Source organism: Nerophis ophidion, linkage group LG11, assembly GCF_033978795.1.
Source record: "Nerophis ophidion isolate RoL-2023_Sa linkage group LG11, RoL_Noph_v1.0, whole genome shotgun sequence".
NCBI lineage: Eukaryota > Metazoa > Chordata > Actinopteri > Syngnathiformes > Syngnathidae > Nerophis > Nerophis ophidion.
Genome location: NC_084621.1, coordinates 382,232 through 403,667, shown reverse-complemented (window position 1 = coordinate 403,667; position 21,436 = coordinate 382,232). Strand labels below are relative to the sequence as shown.

At 40.4% G+C, this 21,436-nt stretch overlaps 1 protein-coding gene across 1 annotated transcript; it reads left to right on the top strand.

Moving 5' to 3' along the window:
• The first annotated feature begins 287 nt into the window (after positions 1–287).
• Positions 288–13,838, top strand: LOC133561492 (retinol-binding protein 1-like). The gene is made up of 4 exons (XM_061914788.1): positions 288–564; positions 736–920; positions 10,088–10,189; positions 12,158–13,838. The coding sequence occupies exons 1-4, from the start codon at positions 378–380 to the stop codon at positions 12,209–12,211; spliced, it is 528 nt and encodes a 175-aa protein (XP_061770772.1). The 5' UTR covers positions 288–377; the 3' UTR covers positions 12,212–13,838.
• The last annotated feature ends 7,598 nt before the right edge of the window (positions 13,839–21,436 follow it).

Genomic DNA, 21,436 nt, shown 5'->3' with positions numbered 1-21,436 from the left:
GCCATGAAATTCTAATTATTATTTGCAAAAAAACAAAATATGTTGTCTTTGTTGTGCATTCAACTGAATATGGGTTGAAAAGGATTTGCAAATCATTGTATTCTGTTTATATTTACATCTAACACAATTTCCCAACTCATATGGAAACGGGGTTTGTATACATATTTCTTGATAAAGTTAATTTTTGGGGGGTGGTGCATCATCAGCATCATCATCTGAAAGTCCAACCCACCATCCCCAGTAAGTCCCTCCTTCCACACCACATGTTTCTTTCTAAAGGTCACACCTCCCTGTGTGAAAGGGAAGAGGATTGAATGAACCCTCCTCCTCCTGCCTCTTGCAAAAGGAATGAAAAAAGGAGCCGTGTGTGTTTGTGAATGCGAGAGAACTTCACTGTGAGTCACTGCTTTGTTGCAGACAACATCTTTACAGCCTCACAGAAGAAAACTTTTGAAAGAGACCAAATAGAAATAGAAGAAGAAGCCAACATGTCCAAACCTAACTACTCCGGTACTTTCCATATGGTGGAACAGGAAAATATGGACGCCTACCTTGCTGCTTTAGGTAAGAACATGTTGTTGTTTTTTTTTATCCATTCTTCCACATACGTATCTTTTGAAAAAAATCATCACCTTTTGCAGCCACACAGAGGAGTCTTCACCGTGTCCTCTGTGTCAACCCACAGAGAGAAAATGTCCTCATTTGCATTCAAGTGTGCTCCCCCTTTTCTTCCAGACATCAACTTCGCACTGAGGAAGATCGTATGCCTGCTGAAGCCCTCCAAAGAGATCATCCACGATCCCACCTCGGGCTCCATGAAGATCCGCACCCTCACCACTTTCAAGAACTTCGACATGGATTTCACCATAGGACAAGAGTTCACAGAAGACCTGGGCCCTGTGGACGGACGGACGTGTCAAGTAAGTTGTTTTGATTACAAGCCGGCTTTGTGCATCTGGAGGTGAAGCCCCCCTGCTGGGATCTGGTTTTGTAACCGCCTCCTGCTGCTCGAATCACAATGTCAGACGCCCAATGAAAACATGAGCACAATTCTCCCTGCTTCTACAGCATCACAGAATACAATCACTTTATCATACAATACTATTATTAACGGCGACCTTCATGTATTGTCAGTGATTCTTTTAAACTCTGTCGGGCAGCTTTATAAAATGAAACATAAGAAATGTACGGGCTTGTGTATAAGCAAGCATACAGTGGGGCAGAAAAGTGTTTAGTCAGCCAGCGATTGTGCAAGTTCTCCCACTTCAAAGGATGACAGAGGTCTGTCATTTTCATCATAGGTACACTTCAACTGTGAGAGACAGAATGGGGAAAAACAAATCCAGGAATTTTAATTTTAGGAATTTTTAAGAATTTATTTGTAAATTATGATGGAAAATAAGTATTTAGTCAACCATTCAAAGGAGGTTTTGGCTCCAAATCTCACGATACATGGCCCCATTCATTCTTTCCTTAACATGGATCAATCGTCCTGTCCCCTTAGCAGAAAAACAGCCCCAAAGCATGATGTTTCCACCCCCATGCTTCACAGTAGGTCTGGTGTTCTTGGGATGCAACTCGGTATTCTTCTTCCTCCAAACACAAGGAGTTGAGTTTATACCAAAATGGATACATGGATAATACAGCAGAGGATTGGGAGAATGTCATGTGGTCAGATGAAACCAAAATAGAGAATGGTGAGCAAAAATCCCAGAACCACACGGGGTGGACCTGGTGAATGACCTGCAGAGAGCTGGGACCAAAGTAACAAAGGTTACAATCAGTAACACACTATGCCGACAGGGAATCAAATCCTGCACTGCCAGACGTGTCCCCTTGTTAAGCCAGTGCATGTCCAGGCCCGTCTGAAGTTTGCCAGAGAACACATGGGAGAATGTCATGTGGTCAGATGAAACCAAAATAGAACTTTTTGGTATAAACTCAACTCGTCGTGTTTGGAGGAAGAAGAACACTGAGTTGCATCCCAAGAACACCATACCTACTGTGAAGCATGGGGGTGGAAACATCATGCTTTGGGGCTGTTTTTCTGCTAAGGGGACAGGACGATTGACCGTGTTAAGGAAAGAATGAATGGGGCCATGTATCGTGAGATTTGGAGCCAAAACTTCCTTCCATCAGTGAGAGCTTTGAATGGTTGACCAAATACTTATTTTCCACCATCATTTATAAATAAATTATTTAAAATTCGTACAATGTGAATTCCTGATATTTTTTTTCCCATTCTGTCTCTCACAGTTGAAGTGTACCTATGATGAAAATTACAGACCTGTCATCATTTTAAGTGGGAGAACTTGCACAATCGCTGGCTGACTAAATACTTTTTCGCCCCACTGTACCTTTTGTGGATTGTTTCTAGTTTCCTATTTGTTTGTAATATACAATGTGAACATTGTCAATAACTGCCAGGATCGTGTCAGCACGTCGACATGTTTACATAGTGTGCACGTGCGCTTGTGCATGAGTCACAGTGTTGTGTGCACTTTGACTTTTTAGATTATTTTCAGCTTTTCCCATTTGTTTATGTTTGATTCTATTAAATGAGAACATTATCACAATTTCAAAAGGGTTAAAAACAATAAAAATCAGTTCCCAGTGGCTTGTTTTATTTTTTGAAGTTTTTTTCAAAATTTTACACCTCCCGGAATATCCCCAAAAACTGCTTCAAAGTGCCTGATTTTCACCATCGCTGTATCCAGCCGTCCATTTCCCTGTGACGTCATACAGTGCTGCCAATACAAACAACATGGCGGTTACCACAGCAAGATATAGCGACATTAGCTCGGATTCAGACTCGGATTTCAGCGGCTTAAGCGATTCAACAGATTACGCATGTATTGAAACAGATGGTTGGAGTATGAAAGTATTGAAGAAGAAACTGAAGCTATTGAGCGAATAGCTATTGACGCTATTCGGCCATAGCGTGGGTGTACCTAATGAAGTGGCCCATAGCATGGCTGCCTTATTAGCATCGCCGGTAAAATGTGCGGACCAAACGATCAGGACTTTCGCATCTTGTGTCACCGGAGCAACTTAAATCCATCGATTGGTAAGTGTTTGTTTCGCATTAAATATGGGTATCTAGTTTCAAATGTACATACAGCTAGCGTAAATAGCATGTTAGCATCGATTAGCGTAGCATGTTAGCATCGATTAGCTGGCAGTCATGCCGTGACTAAATATGTCTGATTAGCACATAAGTCAACAACATCAACAAAACTCACCTTTGTGATTTGGTTGACTTAATGGTTGCAAATGCATCTGCAGGTTATCCATACATCTCTGTGCCATGTCTGCCTTAGCATCGCCGGTCAAATGTGGAGACACTCTGGTACATTCAATGGGGGTCTGGCGGCAGATGTCTTGCCAGTGGTGCAACTTGAATCCCTCCCTGTTAGTGTTGTTACACCCTCCGACAACACACCCACCAGGCATGATGTCTCCAAGGTTCCAAAAAATAGTCGAAAAAACGGAAAATAACAGAGCTGAGACCCGGTGTTTGTAATGTGAAAATGAAAATGGCGGGTGTGTTACCTCGGTGACGTCACGTTCTGACGTCATCGCTACAAGACCGATAAACAGAAAGGCGTTTAATTTGCCAAAATTCACCCATTTAGAGTTCGGAAATCGGTTAAAAAAATACATGGTCTTTTATCTGCACCATCAAGGTATATATTGACGCTTACATAGGTCTGCTGATAATGTTCCCCTTTAACCAAGATGGCAGCTACTGTGAATAACTGGCGGGAGTGGCGATCACTCGTCTAGCTAGCGTGCATGCATGTGCAGGAGCAAGCGTGAGGCAGTCTTCATGGATTGTTTTTAGTCTTTATTTTGTATTTTAATTAAATGTGTGGGTTATCAATAAAAACTGCTGGTAGGAACGCTACCTGTATTATCATTTATATGACGCAACCACATAGTGTGCGAATACAGGAGTGAGTGTAATATCTCTCGACATTTTGGATTATTTTTCATCTTCTCATTTATTTATGTTGGGCAACTTTCGGTAATAAAAACCGATGGAGGGAGTGATCACATTAAATGTATGGCTTGTCAACATGCGGACGTGTGCATGTGTTCGTGCATGGAGAAGATACAATAGGCTTTACTATTTGAATTGGTTTCACCCTTAAAATCGTTTTTAATCATATTTATTTTGTATTGTTTTTATATTGGTTTTGTATGTTTTTAGGGTCCTTGGCCCATTGCAAAAGTCCTTTTGCAATGGGCCAAGGACCCTATTGAAACTGCTGTGTTTTATTATTATTCCGCACCTACGCGCTGTAATTTGACCCCCTTAACATGCTTCAAAACTCACCAAATTTGACACACACGTCGGTATAGCAAACCTTCTCAACATATTAAGCAACCAATCCCCCAAAATGAAAATTGCGCTCTAACGCCCCCAGGAAAAAATTACAGACAAAACTGCATGTAACTTCTGTTAGGAATGTCATAGCGACATGAAACAAAAACTCCTATGTAGGTCTGACTTAGACCCAATTTTCATACAATCACTTCTTTCAGCAGAAATCTACAGGAAGTTGGCAAAAAGCCCTTCAAAATAAAATTTTCGCAAAAAATGCAATTTTTGCCTCTTTGCGCTGTAATTTGACCCCTTTAAAATGCTTCAAAAGTCACCAAACTTGGCGCACACATTAGGACTGGCGAATATTGCGATCTAATGAAAAAACCAAACCCCAAAACTCAAAATTACGCTTTAGCGCTATTTTTGAATAAAACACTGAAAAAACTGCTCCTAGGAAGAAAACACAGACAAAACTGCTTGTAACTTCCGGTAAGAATGTCGGAGAGACATGAAACGAAAACGCTATGTAGGTCTCGCTTAGACCTACATTTCATAGATTGACAACCCCCAACAAAAATCAGGAAGTTGGCAATCCCCCCTTCAAAACAAAAGTTTTGTAAAAACCGGTCACCTTTCTTCAAACATTATCTCCTCTGAGTGCGTTTGTTGTTTTGGCTTCAAACTCGCACAGGAGAGAGATTGAACCCTTCTGATTAAAAGTATAGAACAGAGTTTTGATAGGTTCTCAGGTTTTGATTTTACGCGCCTTCAAAGAACCCCTGTGCAAAGTCTCCTAAAAAATGTCATTTTTGCCTCTTTGAGCTGTTATTTGACCCCCTTAAAATGCTTCTAAACTCACCAAACTTGACACACACATCAGGTCTGGCAAAAATTGCGATCTGATGAAAAAACCTAACCTCAAAACTCAAAATTGCGCTCTACCGCCCCCCTAGGAATACAACACGGACAAACTGCTCCTAGGAAGAAAACACAGACAAAACTGCTTGTAACTTCCGGTAGGAATGTCAGAGAGACATGAAACAAAAACCACTATGTAGGTCTCACTTAGACCTACATTTTAATAATTAACATACTTTGGCAAAAATCAACAGGAAGTTTGATATTTTCACTTCAATACAACAACTGCCTTACTTTCACAATGCATTAGATTCTCAAAATAGTGGCTCCAAGGCGTCTTCTAACGCTTATCCGGCCGTGGGTCTCGGGGGCAGCAGCCAAAGGCAGACCTGACCAACGCTGCTTGCAGCTTTAATTTTTTTGTTGTTTTTGTTTTTTCAGTCATTGGTGGAGCCCAGGATAGTATTTGAATGTTGTTTTTAATATTGTTGTGCAGCATTTTGGAAACACTTTGTTATTAAAATGTGCTATATAAATAAAGTGGATTGGATTGGATTTAACTTTGTGGATTGTTTCCAGTCTCCTATTTATTTGTAATGAATATGAACATTATCAATACCTGCCAGGATTGTATCGATGAATTGAGGTGTGTACATAAGGTATGTATATGCTCTTGAATGAGTCACTGTGTGTCTTATGACTTTTTAGATTATTTGGAGTCTTCCTATTCATTTTTGGTGGGCAAGTTGGTTATTATCGATAATAACTGTAGGGGGAGCGATCACATTTCCAGTATTATGTGGCTTGCCAACAGGCTTGTGCGTGTGCTCATGCAAACATACCACGAACTTTTACTTTGTGGTTTGTTTCTAGTCTCCTTGTTGCGAGCCGCTGCTCGGATTGTTCGTTGTTTAGATTTGTGAGTTTGTTTGCGCACTTCCTGATTGGTTTCTGTTGCCATGGTTGCATATTTGTTTCACCTGTTCCTTGTTTCTGGACTCTCACCTGCTTGTTGATTACCATCCTTATTTAAGCCTGCATTTTCTATTACTCGCTCTCTGATCCTAGCCTTGTTTCCCACAACAGTGACGATTGCTATCTCCTGACTCTGGTATTCCTGTTTTATACTGATTAGCTTCCACGCTATCCCTGTGTTTAGTTCCCTAGCCTCCTTGCTAGCGCTTTTGGTTTGTCTTATCTACCTAGCGACAGTGTTTTTGTTCTTAGCGTGTTTTTAGTTAATAAATCTACATTTCTTACCTTTACGCTGTGTCCGTGCCTGGACTGCATCTTGGAAGAAGCACCTTTAGCCACCGTGCTTAGCGAACGTCACACTCCTATTTATTTCTACTATACAAGGTGGCAGTTATTATAATAACTAACGATCACATTAGCTATCGTAAACCTATGGGTGAGATTTGTGAATGAATGCTGCTTTGACTTTGTGGATTGGAGTCCTACTGTTTTGTTTCTACTATGCAACATGGTTGTCATCATTAATAACTGGCAGGTGGAGCGATAATCACCATCATTTAAACAACACATCTCCAGTAAATGGAATGGTCTTCCAATAAAGTGCACCACATGCTTGAGTAAGGATCAGAGAACTCACACCGATCAAATAAACCAGATTTTAGAATTGAGGTACCGTATTTCCTTGAATTGCCGCCGGGTATATATTAGCCGCATGCCTCGCCGGGTCAAACTCGTTTTGCAAAAGAATTAGCGCCTGCTTAGAATTACCGCCGGGTCAAACTTGTTTAGCAAAATAATTAGCGCATGCCTCGGTTTACCGCCGGGTCAAACTCGTTTTGCATAATAATTAGCATAAGCCTCGTTTTGCCACCGGGTCAAACTCGTCACGTCACGAGTGTGTAACACGAGTGGGAAATAAGCCAAAATTTCCTCTCATGGCATCCCCTCATGTTACCTGCGCCGTTTCCGCGTTTAATCCCGCGAGTTTAACACAGGCGCTCCCGTGACCCGCTGCAGTTTATCGCGCTCTATATAATCCAGCGTTCCAAGATGGCTGCCAGGTGCGGTGGCTAAACCTGGAGACATCTGAAGCCGGTATGTTTTAAAGTTGTTGTTTGCCTGCATGTTGTAAAAACTACCGTCCAACATTTTGCAGCTAATTGTAAACTTATAGCTGAAGACCATCAGGGCACAGTTTCGAAGAGAGAGTGTGGCGATGTTAAGATATTAAGCCGAGTTGGTAAGTGAAATTGTTTGCTAATAGTAGCTACTAGCCGTACCCATGTATTTTCTATGGGCGGTTAGCATCGGGTTTTAATCCTGTTTCCTCCAATGTTTCTGATCTGATTAAATTTATATTTATGTCGAGTCTTTATTTTGGGCACTTACTGAGTGTTGTGGCGTTTTAAGGCCATGTGCATTTTTTATGCTACGTATTAACGTTTTTTTTATTAAATGTGCTTTTCATGATTAGGCTGACCATATTGTGAAATCACAAAAAGAGTGAAGTGAATTATATTCATATAGCGCTTTTCTCTAGTGACTCAAAACGCTTTACATAGTGAAACCCGATATCTAAGTTACATTTTTACACTAGTATGAGTGGCACTGGGAGCCGGTGGATAAAGTGTCTTGCTCAAGGACACAACGGTAGTGACTAGGTTGGCAGAAGCGGGGATCCAACCTGCAACCCTCAAGTTGCTGGCACGGCTGCTCTACCAACCGAGCTATGCCGCCCCAAAAAGAGGACACATATATGTGTGCCAAGGCCGGGAGGAGGTGGAAATTTGCCAATGATACTCGAACTTGCTTTATAAATAATATATTTATTTTTAAAAAAGCTTTTTTCCTCCTCTGTTGACAACTGTGTTGGCGCTAGGGATTTCTAAAATGGGGTCCCAGGGACCCCATCAAGTCATAAAAATAGTGTCCCACAGTAAATTTTTGGGTTCCCACTTTTTTGTAAGCGTTTCGAAAAAAATGATAAAGGTATTCATTATCCTGTTGTATCTCACATTCTATATCGTGTTTTGGCAAAAGGTTGTGATAAATGTTACTTGATTCATTTTAAAAAATAATAAAAAAAAGAAAACAAATGTGTATACATATGTAAATGTATTCAGTTATAAACAATCGTTCACTTTCTTCTTTCCTTCATGGATCTAAATATTGCCGCTGCTGGTAGTTTTTCCTCCGTTTTTATTTAATAAGTTGTAGGTGTATTTATTTCCGTATAAAAGTGTAAAAGGTGTTTTGCTTGGGTCAGAAAATAATAATAATGGTGTGCCAGGCCATACATACATTATAGATTTATATTTGTATACTCTAGCCTTTAAATAGACTCCCTTTTTAGACCAGTTGATCTGCCGTTTCTTTTCTTTTTCTCCTATGTCCCAATCTCCCTTGTGGAGGGGGTCCGGTCCGATCCGGTGGCCATGTACTGCTTGCCTGTGTATCGGCTGGGGACATCTCTGGGCTGCTGATCCGCCTCCTCTTGGGATGGTTTCCTGCTGGCTCTGCTGTGAACGGGACTCTCGCTGCTGTGTTGGATCCGCTTTAGACTGGACTCACGCGACTGTGTTGGATCCATTGTGGATTGAACTTTCACAGTATCATGTTAGACCCGCTCGACATCCATTGCTTTCCTCCTCTCCAAGGTTCTCATAGTCATCATTGTCACCGACGTCCCACTGGGTGTGAGTTTTCCTTGCCCTTATGTGGGCCTACCGAGGATGTCGTGGTGGTTTGTGCAGCCCTTTGAGACATTAATGATTTAGGGCTATATAAGTAAACATTGATTGATGATTGATATTTAACGCTTAAATCTCTGGAGTCTTACACTCACCTTAGTGTTTACAAAGAAGTCTATTTCCTTTTCCCGGCAAAACGCGAACCAACACTTCCTGTCAATAGCATCACTTCCCTAACTTCCCCGGAAGTCCCGCCCCCCAACCAAAGCCATTGGCTAACACCCCGTAGCCAGCCGCTACAATATTCACAGCTAGTGTGATGTTATGCGCCAGGGAATAAAAGGACTACACTACCCAGCATGCAACAGGAGTGACGAGCATGCGCGGTAGCCCGGTAAAGGGGGGCGGTGTGTCGCCATGACGACATCTTGTATGTTTTAATATGCACGCTCTGGAAGCAAACGCAACCCTAATTCAAAATGCCAGACATTTGACGCATTTAAAAAAAAACACCCGGACACGCCGGACAACGCCGCAAAAGAGGACATGTCCGGGGAAAAGAGGATGTATGGTCAGCCTATTCATGATGGTATCCTTACATCACACTCAAATTTATAAGCGCAGGCCTAAATTTACCGCATGCCTTTGGTAAGCGCCGGAGTGAGAAAAGGTTTTAAATTAATTACCGCCCCGGCGCTAATTCAAGGAAATATACGGTATGCTTGGGCAGCTTTACACCAGTTATTAATGATAAGCGCCATTTTGCACCATACAAATTAAAAAAAAGATTGAAAAAATACACAAAGCCTGCTGTACGCTCGCTGTTGCGCACACACATAATGTATATGACATCCCACTGGGTTGTGAGTTTTTCCTTGCCCTTATGTGGGCTCTGAAACGAGGATGTCGGTGTAGCTTGTGCAGCCCTTTGAGACACTCTTGATTTAGGGCTATGTAAATAAACATTGATTGATTGATATAGTACGTGCCATGTACTGTACTTATTACAATCGCTCCTCCCGCTAGTTATTAATGATAACCACCACACAGCACATAGAAAACAAATGGAATGACACAAAATAATCCTCAAAGTCATGTAAATTGCAGTATTATCACGTGGTATGATAAAACTATGGCACAGGTACAGGGAGCGAAGCCTGAAGGCCAGTTGGTCCTTTACAGATGTAAAATACATGAGCTGCTTCACATTCTGCATGTTTGTGTCCCTCTGCAGACCACAGTGAGCTGGGATGTGGACAAGCTGCTCTGCGTACAGAAAGGTGAGAAGGCAGGCCGAGGTTGGACGCACTGGCTGGAGGGCAACAAGCTGCATTTGGTGAGGAAAAACACGAGCACACAACCAAGCACCAATAACTTTGTGAAGGCAACATTCTAGACCAAGGGTGTCAAACCCATTTTAGCTCAGGGGCCGCATGGAGGAAAGTCTGTGCACATGCGGGCCGGACTGTTAAAATCATGGCATTATAACAAAAAAAAAATAAAGACAACTTCTGATTGTTTTCTTTGTCTTACTTTGGCTAAAAATAAAACAAACACATTCTGAAAATATTTCAATAAAAATATAGAAAAAAATACCGGCAGTGGTGAAGTTTGGATCCAGGAAGGAAAGAAGAAAGTGAATAAATGTTTAGAACTGAATACATCTACATGTATAATAATAATAATAATGATAATAATAATTAGGGCTGGGCAACGATTACAAATTTTAATCAAAGTTAATCGCACTATTTCTCCGATGACGTCACGTTCTGATGTCATCGCTAAAAGAGCGATAAACAGAAAGGGGTTTAATTTGACAAAATTCACCCATTTAGAGTTCAGAAATCGGTTAAAAAAAATACATGGTCTTTTTTCTGCAACATCAAGGTATATATTGACGCTTACATAGGTTTGGTGATAATGTTTCCCTTTAACGTTAATCAATTAACTCAAACGACAATTCCTATTATATAATCTTTTTTCCCTGAAAGTACCCAAACTTTGAGCATTTTTTTTCTTTATAAAATATTTAATCCATCCATCCATCCATCATCTTCCGCTTATCCGAGGTCGGGTCGCGGGGGCAGCAGCCTAAGCCAGGAAGCCCTGACTTCCCTCTCCCAGCCACTTGGTCTAGCTCTTCCCGGGGGATCCCGCGGCGTTCCCAGGCCAGCCGGGAGACATAGTCTTCCCAACGTGTCCTGGGTCTTCCCCGTTGGACGTGCCCTAAACACCTCCCTAGGGAGGCGTTCGGGTGGCATCCTGACCAGATGCCCGAACCACCTCATCTGGCTCCTCTCCATGTGGAGGAGCAGTGGTTTCACTTTGAGTTCCTCCCGGATGGCAGAGCTTCTCACCCTATCTCTAAGGGAGAGACCCAAACTCATTTGGGCCGCTTGTACCCGTGATCTTATCCTTTCGGTCATGACCCAAAGCTCATGACCATAGGTGAGGATGGGAACGTAGATCGACCGGTAAATTGAGAGCTTTGCCTTCCGGCTCAGCTCCTTCTTCACCACAACGGATCGATACAACGTCCGCATTACTGAAGACGCCGCACCGATCCGCCTGTCGATCTCACGATCCACTCTTCCCTCACTCGTGAACAAGTCTGGGGATTTTATTGTTGTAATATTATGTATATTATGTATTCTCTATATATTACTTTTTTGTATTTTTTTACAATTTATTCGTGTTTCCAGTGTGCCTTTAATATCCAATACTTATATATGAGGTATGCAGCTAAAATGACAAATTAAGAAACAGAAGAATACAACAAAAACATTAGGCATGCTTGAAAAAGACATGTAAACAGAAAAAGTGCCTGAGTTGAACAGATGCAGCTCTGTTGGATTTTATTACATTTTGCAAGTGTCCCTAATATTGCGTCCAGTTAGTGTGAATGGGCTTTAAAGGAGATTAGGTGTCATTAAAATGTCTAAAAGAAGGCATTGTTCCGCTGAGAAGCTTTGTGGAGGATTGCAAATGTGCTTACTTGCTGTGGGGGAAGTTGGACACAGCAGCCTTGTCTCCATTTCAGGGCTAAAGAAAAAGGAGAAGGGAATATCAGTGGTGGGGGAGGAGAGTGGCTAAGGAGAGAGAAGTTCAAGTAAATAGTGAAAGAGATTACGAGGTCAAATGATAAAGCGCCCACGGCGGCGTAATGTTTTGAATACAATCCCTTCATTGAGCAACCGTCCTTTCATCTTCTGCATACACTCCTCTATTTGTCACTATTAATTAAACACCCCCACTTCTTCTTCTTTGTCTCCCTCTTTTCTTCCTCCTTCCTCCTTCTCTGCAGGAGATGAGAGCTGAAGGCGTCGTTGCCAGGCAGGTCTTCAAGAAGGCCGATTGAAGTGTCTTTTGAAATGAATAAGCTCATTTGTGTAGGAAGTAGTCAAGGTACATGAATTTTAATTACTATGATGAAATGTTAGAAGCAATGTTGATGTTTGTGTGTTGTGGTAACCATTAGAGCAGACCTGGGCAAATTAATGCGGCCTGTTAAACTTTTCAATCTGGCCCGCCGGACATTCCAAAATATTTTTTTTACATCTTTAAGACGGGTACTCCGGCTTCCTCCCACTTCCAAAGACATGCACCTGGGGATAGGTTGATTGGCAACACTAAATTTGCCCTAGTGTGTGAATGTTGTCTGTCTATCTGTGTTGGCCCTGCGATGAGGTGGCGATTTGTCCAGGGTGTACCCCGCCTTCCGCCCGATTGTAGCTGAGATAGGCGCCAGCGCCCCCCGCGACCCCGAAAGGGAATAAGCGGTAGAAAATGGATGGATGGATGGAAGATGGAAAGTGTAGCTGCCGTTATGATGTGCACTCATGTTTTCTAACGACCGTAAGTCTTCAACTATACAAAGTATTTCAATAGTTGGAATCTGCGCTTATGGATGATATTCCAGTTACTTGGGGTGTGGGGGAAAATCCATTCGAATACGTTGTGCGATTCAGAATCCATTCTCATTTTTAAAAAAAATCGATTTTTTTTTTTTTAGTTTTTAGTTTTTTTATCAATCCAACAAACAATACACAGCAATACCATAACATCCAATTCCAAAACCAAAGCTGACCCAGCAACACTCAGAACTGCAATAAACAGAGCAATTGAGAGGAGACACAAACACCACACAGAACAAACCAAAAGTAGTGAAACAAAAATGAATATTATCAACAACAGTATCAATATTAGTTATAATTTCAGCATAGCAGTGATTAAAAATCCCTCATTGACATTATCATTAGACATTTATAAAAATAATAAAGAACAATAGTGTCACAGTGGCTTACACTTGCATGGCATCTCATAAGCTGGACAACACACTGTGTCCAATGTTTTCACAAAGATAAAATAAGTCATATTTTTGGTTTGTTTAATAGTTAAAACAAATTTAGATTATTGCAATCAGTTGATTGCAATAATCTAAATTATAAAAGGTTTTTTTAAAAATCTACTACTCTGCTAGCATGTCAGCAGACTGGGGTAGATCCTGCTGAAATCTATGTATTGAATGAATACAGAATCGTTTTGAATCGAGAATCGCGTTGAATCGAAAAAATCGATATATTATCGAATCGCGACCCCAATAATCGATATTGAATCGATTCGTGGGACACCAAAAGATTCGCAGCCCTACCAGTTACTATGGTCATCTAATTAGTTACTATGGTCCTCTAATTAGTTACTATGGTCATCTAATTAGTTACTATGGTCCTCTAATTAGTTACTATGGTCATCTAATTAGTTACTATGGTCCTTTAATTAGTTACTATGGTCATCTAATTAGTTACTATGGTCATCTAATTAGTTACTATGGTCATCTAATTAGTTACTATGGTCATCTAATTAGTTACTATGGTCCTCTAATTAGTTACTATGGTCATCTAATTAGTTACTATGGTCCTCTAATTAGTTACTATGGTCATCTAATTAGTTACTATGGTCCTCTAATTAGTTACTATGGTCATCTAATTAGTTACTATGGTCCTTTAATTAGTTACTATGGTCATCTAATTAGTTACTATGGTCATCTAATTAGTTACTATGGTCATCTAATTAGTTACTATGGTCATCTAATTAGTTACTATGGTCATCTAATTAGTTACTATGGTCATCTAATTAGTTACTATGGTCCTCTAATTAGTTACTATGGTCCTCTAATTAGTTACTATGGTCCTCTAATTAGTTACTATGGTCATCTAATTAGTTACTATGGTCCTTTAATTAGTTACTATGGTCATCTAATTAGTTACTATGGTCATCTAATTAGTTACTATGGTCCTCTAATTAGTTACTATGGTCCTCTAATTAGTTACTATGGTCATCTAATTAGTTACTATGGTCCTCTAATTAGTTACTATGGTCATTTAATTAGTTACTATGGTCCTCTAATTAGTTACTATGGTCATCTAATTAGTTACTATGGTCATCTAATTAGTTACTATGGTCCTCTAATTAGTTACTATGGTCCTCTAATTAGTTACTATGGTCATCCAATTAGTTACTATGGTCCTCTAATTAGTTACTATGGTCATCTAATTAGTTACTATGGTCGTCTAATTAGTTACTATGGTCCTCTAATTAGTTACTATGGTCCTCTAATTAGTTACTATGGTCATCTAATTAGTTACTATGGTCATCTAATTAGTTACTATGGTCATCTAATTAGTTACTATGGTCCTCTAATTAGTTACTATGGTCCTCTAATTAGTTACTATGGTCCTCTAATTAGTTACTATGGTCATCTAATTAGTTACTATGGTCCTCTAATTAGTTACTATGGTCATCTAATTAGTTACTATGGTCATCTAATTAGTTACTATGGTCATCTAATTAGTTACTATGGTCCTTTAATTAGTTACTATGGTCATCTAATTAGTTACTATGGTCATCTAATTAGTTACTATGGTCCTCTAATTAGTTACTATGGTCATCTAATTAGTTACTATGGTCCTAATTAGTTACTATGGTCCTCTAATTAGTTACTATGGTCCTCTAATTAGTTACTATGGTCCTCTAATTAGTTACTATGGGCCTCTAATTAGTTACTATGGTCATCTAATTAGTTACTATGGTCATCTAATTAGTTACTATGGTCATCTAATTAGTTACTATGGTCCTCTAATTAGTTACTATGGTCATCTAATTAGTTACTATGGTCATCTAATTAGTTACTATGGTCCTCTAATTAGTTACTATGGTCATCTAATTAGTTACTATGGTCCTCTAATTAGTTACTATGGTCCTCTAATTAGTTACTATGGTCATCTAATTAGTTACTATGGTCCTCTAATTAGTTACTATGGTCATCTAATTAGTTACTATGGTCCTTTAATTAGTTACTATGGTCCTCTAATTAGTTACTATGGTCCTCTAATTAGTTACTATGGTCATCTAATTAGTTACTATGGTCCTCTAATTAGTTACTATGGTCCTCTAATTAGTTGCTATGGTCATCTAATTAGTTACTATGGTCATCTAATTAGTTACTATGGTCATCTAATTAGTTACTATGGTCCTCTAATTAGTTACTATGGTCCTCTAATTAGTTACTATGGTCATCTAATTAGTTACTATGGTCATCTAATTAGTTACTATGGTCCTCTAATTAGTTACTATGGTCCTCTAATTAGTTGCTATGGTCATCTAATTAGTTACTATGGTCATCTAATTAGTTACTATGGTCCTCTAATTAGTTGCTATGGTCCTCTAATTAGTTACTATGGTCCTCTAATTAGTTACTATGGTCATCTAGGTCATAGCAGCTCAGACGGGGCACCAAGCAGTGTGGGCAGGTAGCGTTTCTACAGACGCGGAAGGAGATTTTCACTACAAAGTTCTAAAGCTTAGGGATATATCAGATTGTTGGTGGGTTTATTTGTACCCTTCGCGTTCGTATTTCACCGTTTGTTGCATTTTTGTTGCGTTTCTCTTGATTGTAAAAGATGTCGACCGAAAGGGGGTGTGTCTTGAAGGGCTGAACAAACAACAACGACATCCTCGGTAGAGCCCACATAACTAGAGCCCCAGTGGGACGTCGACAATGATGACTATGAGAAACCTTGGAGAGGACCGCATATGTGCCCCCCCATCCATAGTGGATTTTGAGCAAGTCCAATCCATAGTGGATCTAACATAGCCGTGAAAATCCAGACCAAAGTGGAACCAATATAGTAGCGAGAGTCCTGTCCAAAGTGGAGCCAGCAGGAAACCATCCCAAGCGGAGGCGGATCAGCACCGCAGAGATGTCCCCACAGGCGAGCGGTCCATCCTGGGTCCTGACTCTGGACAGCCAGTACTTCATCCATGGCAACCGGACCGGACCCCCTCCACAAGGGAGTGTGGGACATAGGTGAAAAAGAAAAGAAACGGCAGATCAACTGGTCTAAAAAGGGGGTCTATTTAAAGGCTAGAGTATACAAATGACTTTTAAGATGAGACTTAAATGCTTGTACTGAGGTGGCATCTCGAACTGTTACCGGGAGGGCATTCCAGAGTACTGGAGCCCGAACGGAAAACGCTCTATAGCCCGCAGACTTTTTTTTAGGCTCTGGGAATCACTAATAAGCCGGAGTCCTTTGAACGCAGATTTCTTGCCGGGACATATGGTACAATACAATCGGCAAGATAGAATGGAGCTAGACCGTGTAGTATTTTATACATAAGTAATAAAACCTTAAAGTCACATCTTAAGTGCACAGGAAGCCAGTGCAGGTGAGCCAGTATAGGTATATATGTATGTATATATGTATATAAAGGTATATACAGTATAGGTATATATGTATGTATATATGTATATAAAGGTATATACAGTACAGGCGTAATGTGATCAAACTTTCTTGTTCTTGTCAAAAGTCTAGCAGCCGCATTTTTGTACCAACTGTAATCTTTTAATGCTAGACATGGGGAGACCTGAAAAGACGAGAAGTATCTAACGCATGGATAATGATCTCAGTGTCAGTAGTGGACAATTTTAGCGATATTACGGAGATGAAAGAAGGCCGTTTTAGTAACACTTTTGATGTGTGACTCAAAGGAGAGAGTTGGGTCGAAGATAACACCCAGATTCTTTACCGAGTCGCCTTGTTTAATTGTTTGGTTGTCGAATGTTAAAGTTGTATTATTAAATAGAGGTCAGTGTCTAGCAGGACCGATAATCAGCATTTCCGTTTTTTTGGCGTCGAGTTGCAAAAAGTTGGCGGACATCCATATTCAGTGTTTTACCGTTCATAGAAAGATGTAAAATTCCATTACTTTTTTTAAGGCGGTCTGTCATCACGTTTTTAGCATTCAAACAGACCTTATTGTTTGGTTTTGTTTAAGTGTTCTTAAATATAGATATACCGGCCCACAGACACATTTTTTTTCTCTAAATGTGGCCCCCGAGTCCAAATAATTGCCCAGGCCTGCATTAGAGTGACAGTATGTGTAATCATTTAATATGGTTCAGAGGGAGAAAAACTCGCTGTCCAAATACTTTTTGACCTAACTGAATGTGCACATTGCATGATTGTCTGTCTTGGCAACTGTCATAAACGTTTAAAAAACTGAGCGTCACTGCAGTGTTATTTACATGTTGCATCCTCACCATGACATTAGCATGTTAGCAGCAGAAACTGCAACAAAAGTATTGAAAATAAACATTGTAAATGTAACTTAAAAGAAAAAAAAATGAATTGAATCATCCATATCTTTTTAAAACACTAATGCTTAATGTTTGTGTTAAAAAGTGATATATACATAGGTTTTTCATTAGAATTATTTGGTGGATTTGGTTAGGTTCAGTCCAGGAAATGAAAGTACAATGTAAGATGCAGACTACTGATTATGCAGTATAATTGTAGATTATATTTGTCCATTTTAGTTGGCATGTAGTACTCCACAATTGTTGAATTAATAAAATGGTGGATTATTTTGCTGCATATCGGAAGGCGTGGCGCAGTGGGAGAGTGGCCGTGCGCAACCCGAGGGTCCCTGGTTCAAATCCCACCTAGTACCATCCTCGTCACATCTATTGTGTCCTGAGCAAGACACTTCACCCTTGCTCCTGATGGGTGCTGGTTAGCGCCTTGCATGGCAGCTCCCTCCATCAGTGTATGAATGTGTGTGTAAATGTGGAAGTAGTGTCAAAGCACTTTGAGTACCTTGAAGGTAGAAAAGCGCTATACAAGTACAACCCACTTATCATTTATATCATTATACTGTACACACAAACGGGACATTTTCCCGCCACAATCTCATGCAATCAACGTTCCCTCTAAGGCAGTGTTTTTCAACCTTTTTTGAGCCAAGGCACATTTTTTGCGTTGAAAAAATGCGGAGGCACACCACCAGCAGAAATCATTAAAAAACAAAACTCAGTTGACAGTTAAAAGTCATCGCAATTGCTGGGAATGACTTTAAAGCATAAGCAAGCATGCATCACTATAGCTCTTGTCTCAAAGTAGGTGTACTGTCACCACCTGTCACATCACACCCTGACTTATTTGGACTTTTTTGCTGTTTTCCTGTATGTTGCGTTTTAATTCTTGTCTTGCGCTCCTATTTTGGTGGCGTTTTCTCTTTTTTTGTTATTTTCCTGTAGCAGTTTCATGTCTTCATTTGAGCGATATTCACCGCATCTTTTTACCATGAATTGATTAACGTGGACCCCGACTTAAACAAGTTGAGAAACTTATTGGGGTGTTACCATTTAGTGGTCAATTGTTACGAAATATGTACTGTACTGTGCAATCTACTAATAAAAGTTTCAATCAATCAATCAATTTACTTTGTTTTTATCAATCAAGAATATTTCAGTTGTTTTTATCATTTTTTGTGGGGACATTGTCGATTGTCATGTACAGATGTACTTTGTGGACGCCGTCTTTGCTCCACAGTAAGTCTTTGCTGTCGTCCAGCATTCTGTTTTTGTTTACTTTGTAGCCAGTTCAGTTTTAGTTTTGTTCTCCATAGCCATCCCTAAGCTTCAATTTCTTTTCTTAGGGGCACTCACTTTCTGTTTATTTTTGGTTTAAGCATTAGACACAATTTTCCCGCTGTTTCTGACATCTACAAATCAATTAGCACCGGCTGCCACCTACTGATATGGAAGAGTATTAGACGGGTACTCGGCTGAGCTCGAGACAACACCGACACTCAACAAAAACACATCATTTTCAGACTATAATTACTGGTCTGAAAACAATTTTAACCCAAATAGGTGAAATTAGACTATCTCCCACGGCCATACTTGCCAACCTTGAGACCTCCAATTTCGGGGGGGGGGGTTGGGTTTTGGGCGGGGTTGTGGTTAAGAGGGGACGAGTATAATTCACCAACTCGAGTATTTCATATATATTTTGTATATATATACATATATATATGAAATACTTGACTTTCAATGAATTCTAGCTATATATATTTATCTTATTATATATATAAATAAAATAAATAGTTGAATTTCAGACAGCACTTATCAAATACACAGTGATAAAAACACAGTTGTTCTACTGACTGTACTGTGCTTGCTGGTTACTAAAAAAACAACAACAACACTTACCTTTCACTATTTGAGTAACCTTTGTTCTGCCATTTGCGTACTGGCGAGAGTCACTTGCTGTCAGGTGCACAACACATCGTTAATCGTTGGCCAATCAAAAAGCAACCCCATAACGCTATAGCCAACATTCACCAGGAGATGGCAACAGACAACATAGAATCACTCTATTACAGACGGCGTCGCCATGGCTGTAACTTCCTCGTTCTTCTGCTTCGTCTCCTTGTGTGTGCAGTTTTTTATTAAAATCCTTAGATGTTGTAACGTGATTGGGCGGACAAGCTGTTTATATAACAGGCTGTCCCCACTCATGTTCGCATGGAGCTGGAGGGGGCGTGAATTTCGTGAGATTTTCAGGAAAACATTTCTTCCGGGAGGTTTTCAGGAGAGGCGCTGAATTTTGGGAGTCTCCCGGAAAATCCAGGAGGGTTGGCAAGTATGCCCACGGCACACCAGACTGTATCTCACGGCACACTAGTGTGCCTCGGCACAGTGGTTGAAAAACACTGCTCTAAGGTACGCGCCTGTGCAATTGCACACTGCTCACGCGTCCTCCGCGCACGGCAAGTCAAGGCCGCGCACAAAATCTAATAAAAAGATAATCTCATAACAGTGTGCACGTCTGCCGTTGCTCACATGTGCGCCACTGAAGGCTCAAAGAGTTTTGGCGTTTGCTCACACATATGAAAAATTGGAGGGAAAATTGCATGCAATCCAGAGCAATAGCGGAAATCTACACATGTTCTGTATGCAAATACATTCATGCTCATTTTAAGACACTAGTGTCAAACTCAAGACCCGGGCGTAACATTTTTTTATTTGGCCCACAAAAGCCTTGAAATAATACGCGTTTATAAAATGTTTAATCTTTTCTTACTAAATATATCTGTTCTTTCCCTTTTTGACATTAAAAATCATGTACTGCAGTGCATATCTTTTTGAAATGCAATATTATCAAATTCAAAATATTGCACGATCATGTATTCCAAAAATATTTTTGTTAAAATAAAGATAAATACTGTACTTAAATATTTGCTTGACTTATGATTTCAAAACAAATTATCAATCAAACTGTAGACTGTAAAATTGACAACAGAGTTTACGGTTAATTTCCGACGACCGAGTATTTTTCCTTAGAATTGAACTTTTATAGCTCGGTTGGTCGGGCGGCCGTGTCAGAAACTTGAGGGTTGCAGGTTCGATCCCCGCTTCCGCCATCCTAGTCACTGCCGTAGTGTCCTTGGGCAAGACACTTTACCCACCTGCTCCCAGTGCCACCCACACTGGTTTAAATGTAACTTAGATATTGGGTTTCACTATGTAAAGCGCTTTGAGTCACTTGAGAAAAGCGCTATATAAATATCATTCTCTTCACTTCACTTTAGTACTATTTTTATTCCATATACATTCATCAATCCATCTATTTTCTACCGCTTGTCACTTTTGGGGTCGCTGGAGCCTATCTCAGCTGCATTCGGGCGGAAGGCGGGGTACAGTAAGACACTAAAACATAAAAAAAAAAAATAAAAAAAAGATTTTACGGTAGCTCTGTTGCTTGAGTCGTATCGCTAAAAACAGTGGTATTATTTTTCCATTCCATTTATAAATGTTTATATGCTTTTACCGTGTGAAGCGACTGGAATGAGAATCAGCACCTCCAAGTCCGAGTCCATGGTTCTCGCCCGGAAAAGGGTGGAGTGCCATTTTTGGGTTGGGGAGGAGACCCTGCCCCAAGTGGAGGAGTTCAAGTACCTAGGAGTCTTGTTCACGAGTGGGGGAAGAGTGGATCGTGAGATCGACAGGCGGATCGGTGCGGCGTCTTCAGTAATGCGGACGTTGTACCGATCCATTGTGGTGAAGAAGGAGCTGAGCCGGAAGGCAAAGCTCTCAATTTACTAGTCGATCTACATTCCCATCCTCACCTATGGTCATGAGCTTTGGGTCATGACCGAAAGGACAAGATCACGGGTACAAGCGGCCCAAATGAGTTTCCTCCGCCGTGTGGCGGGTCTCTCCCTTAGAGATAGGGTG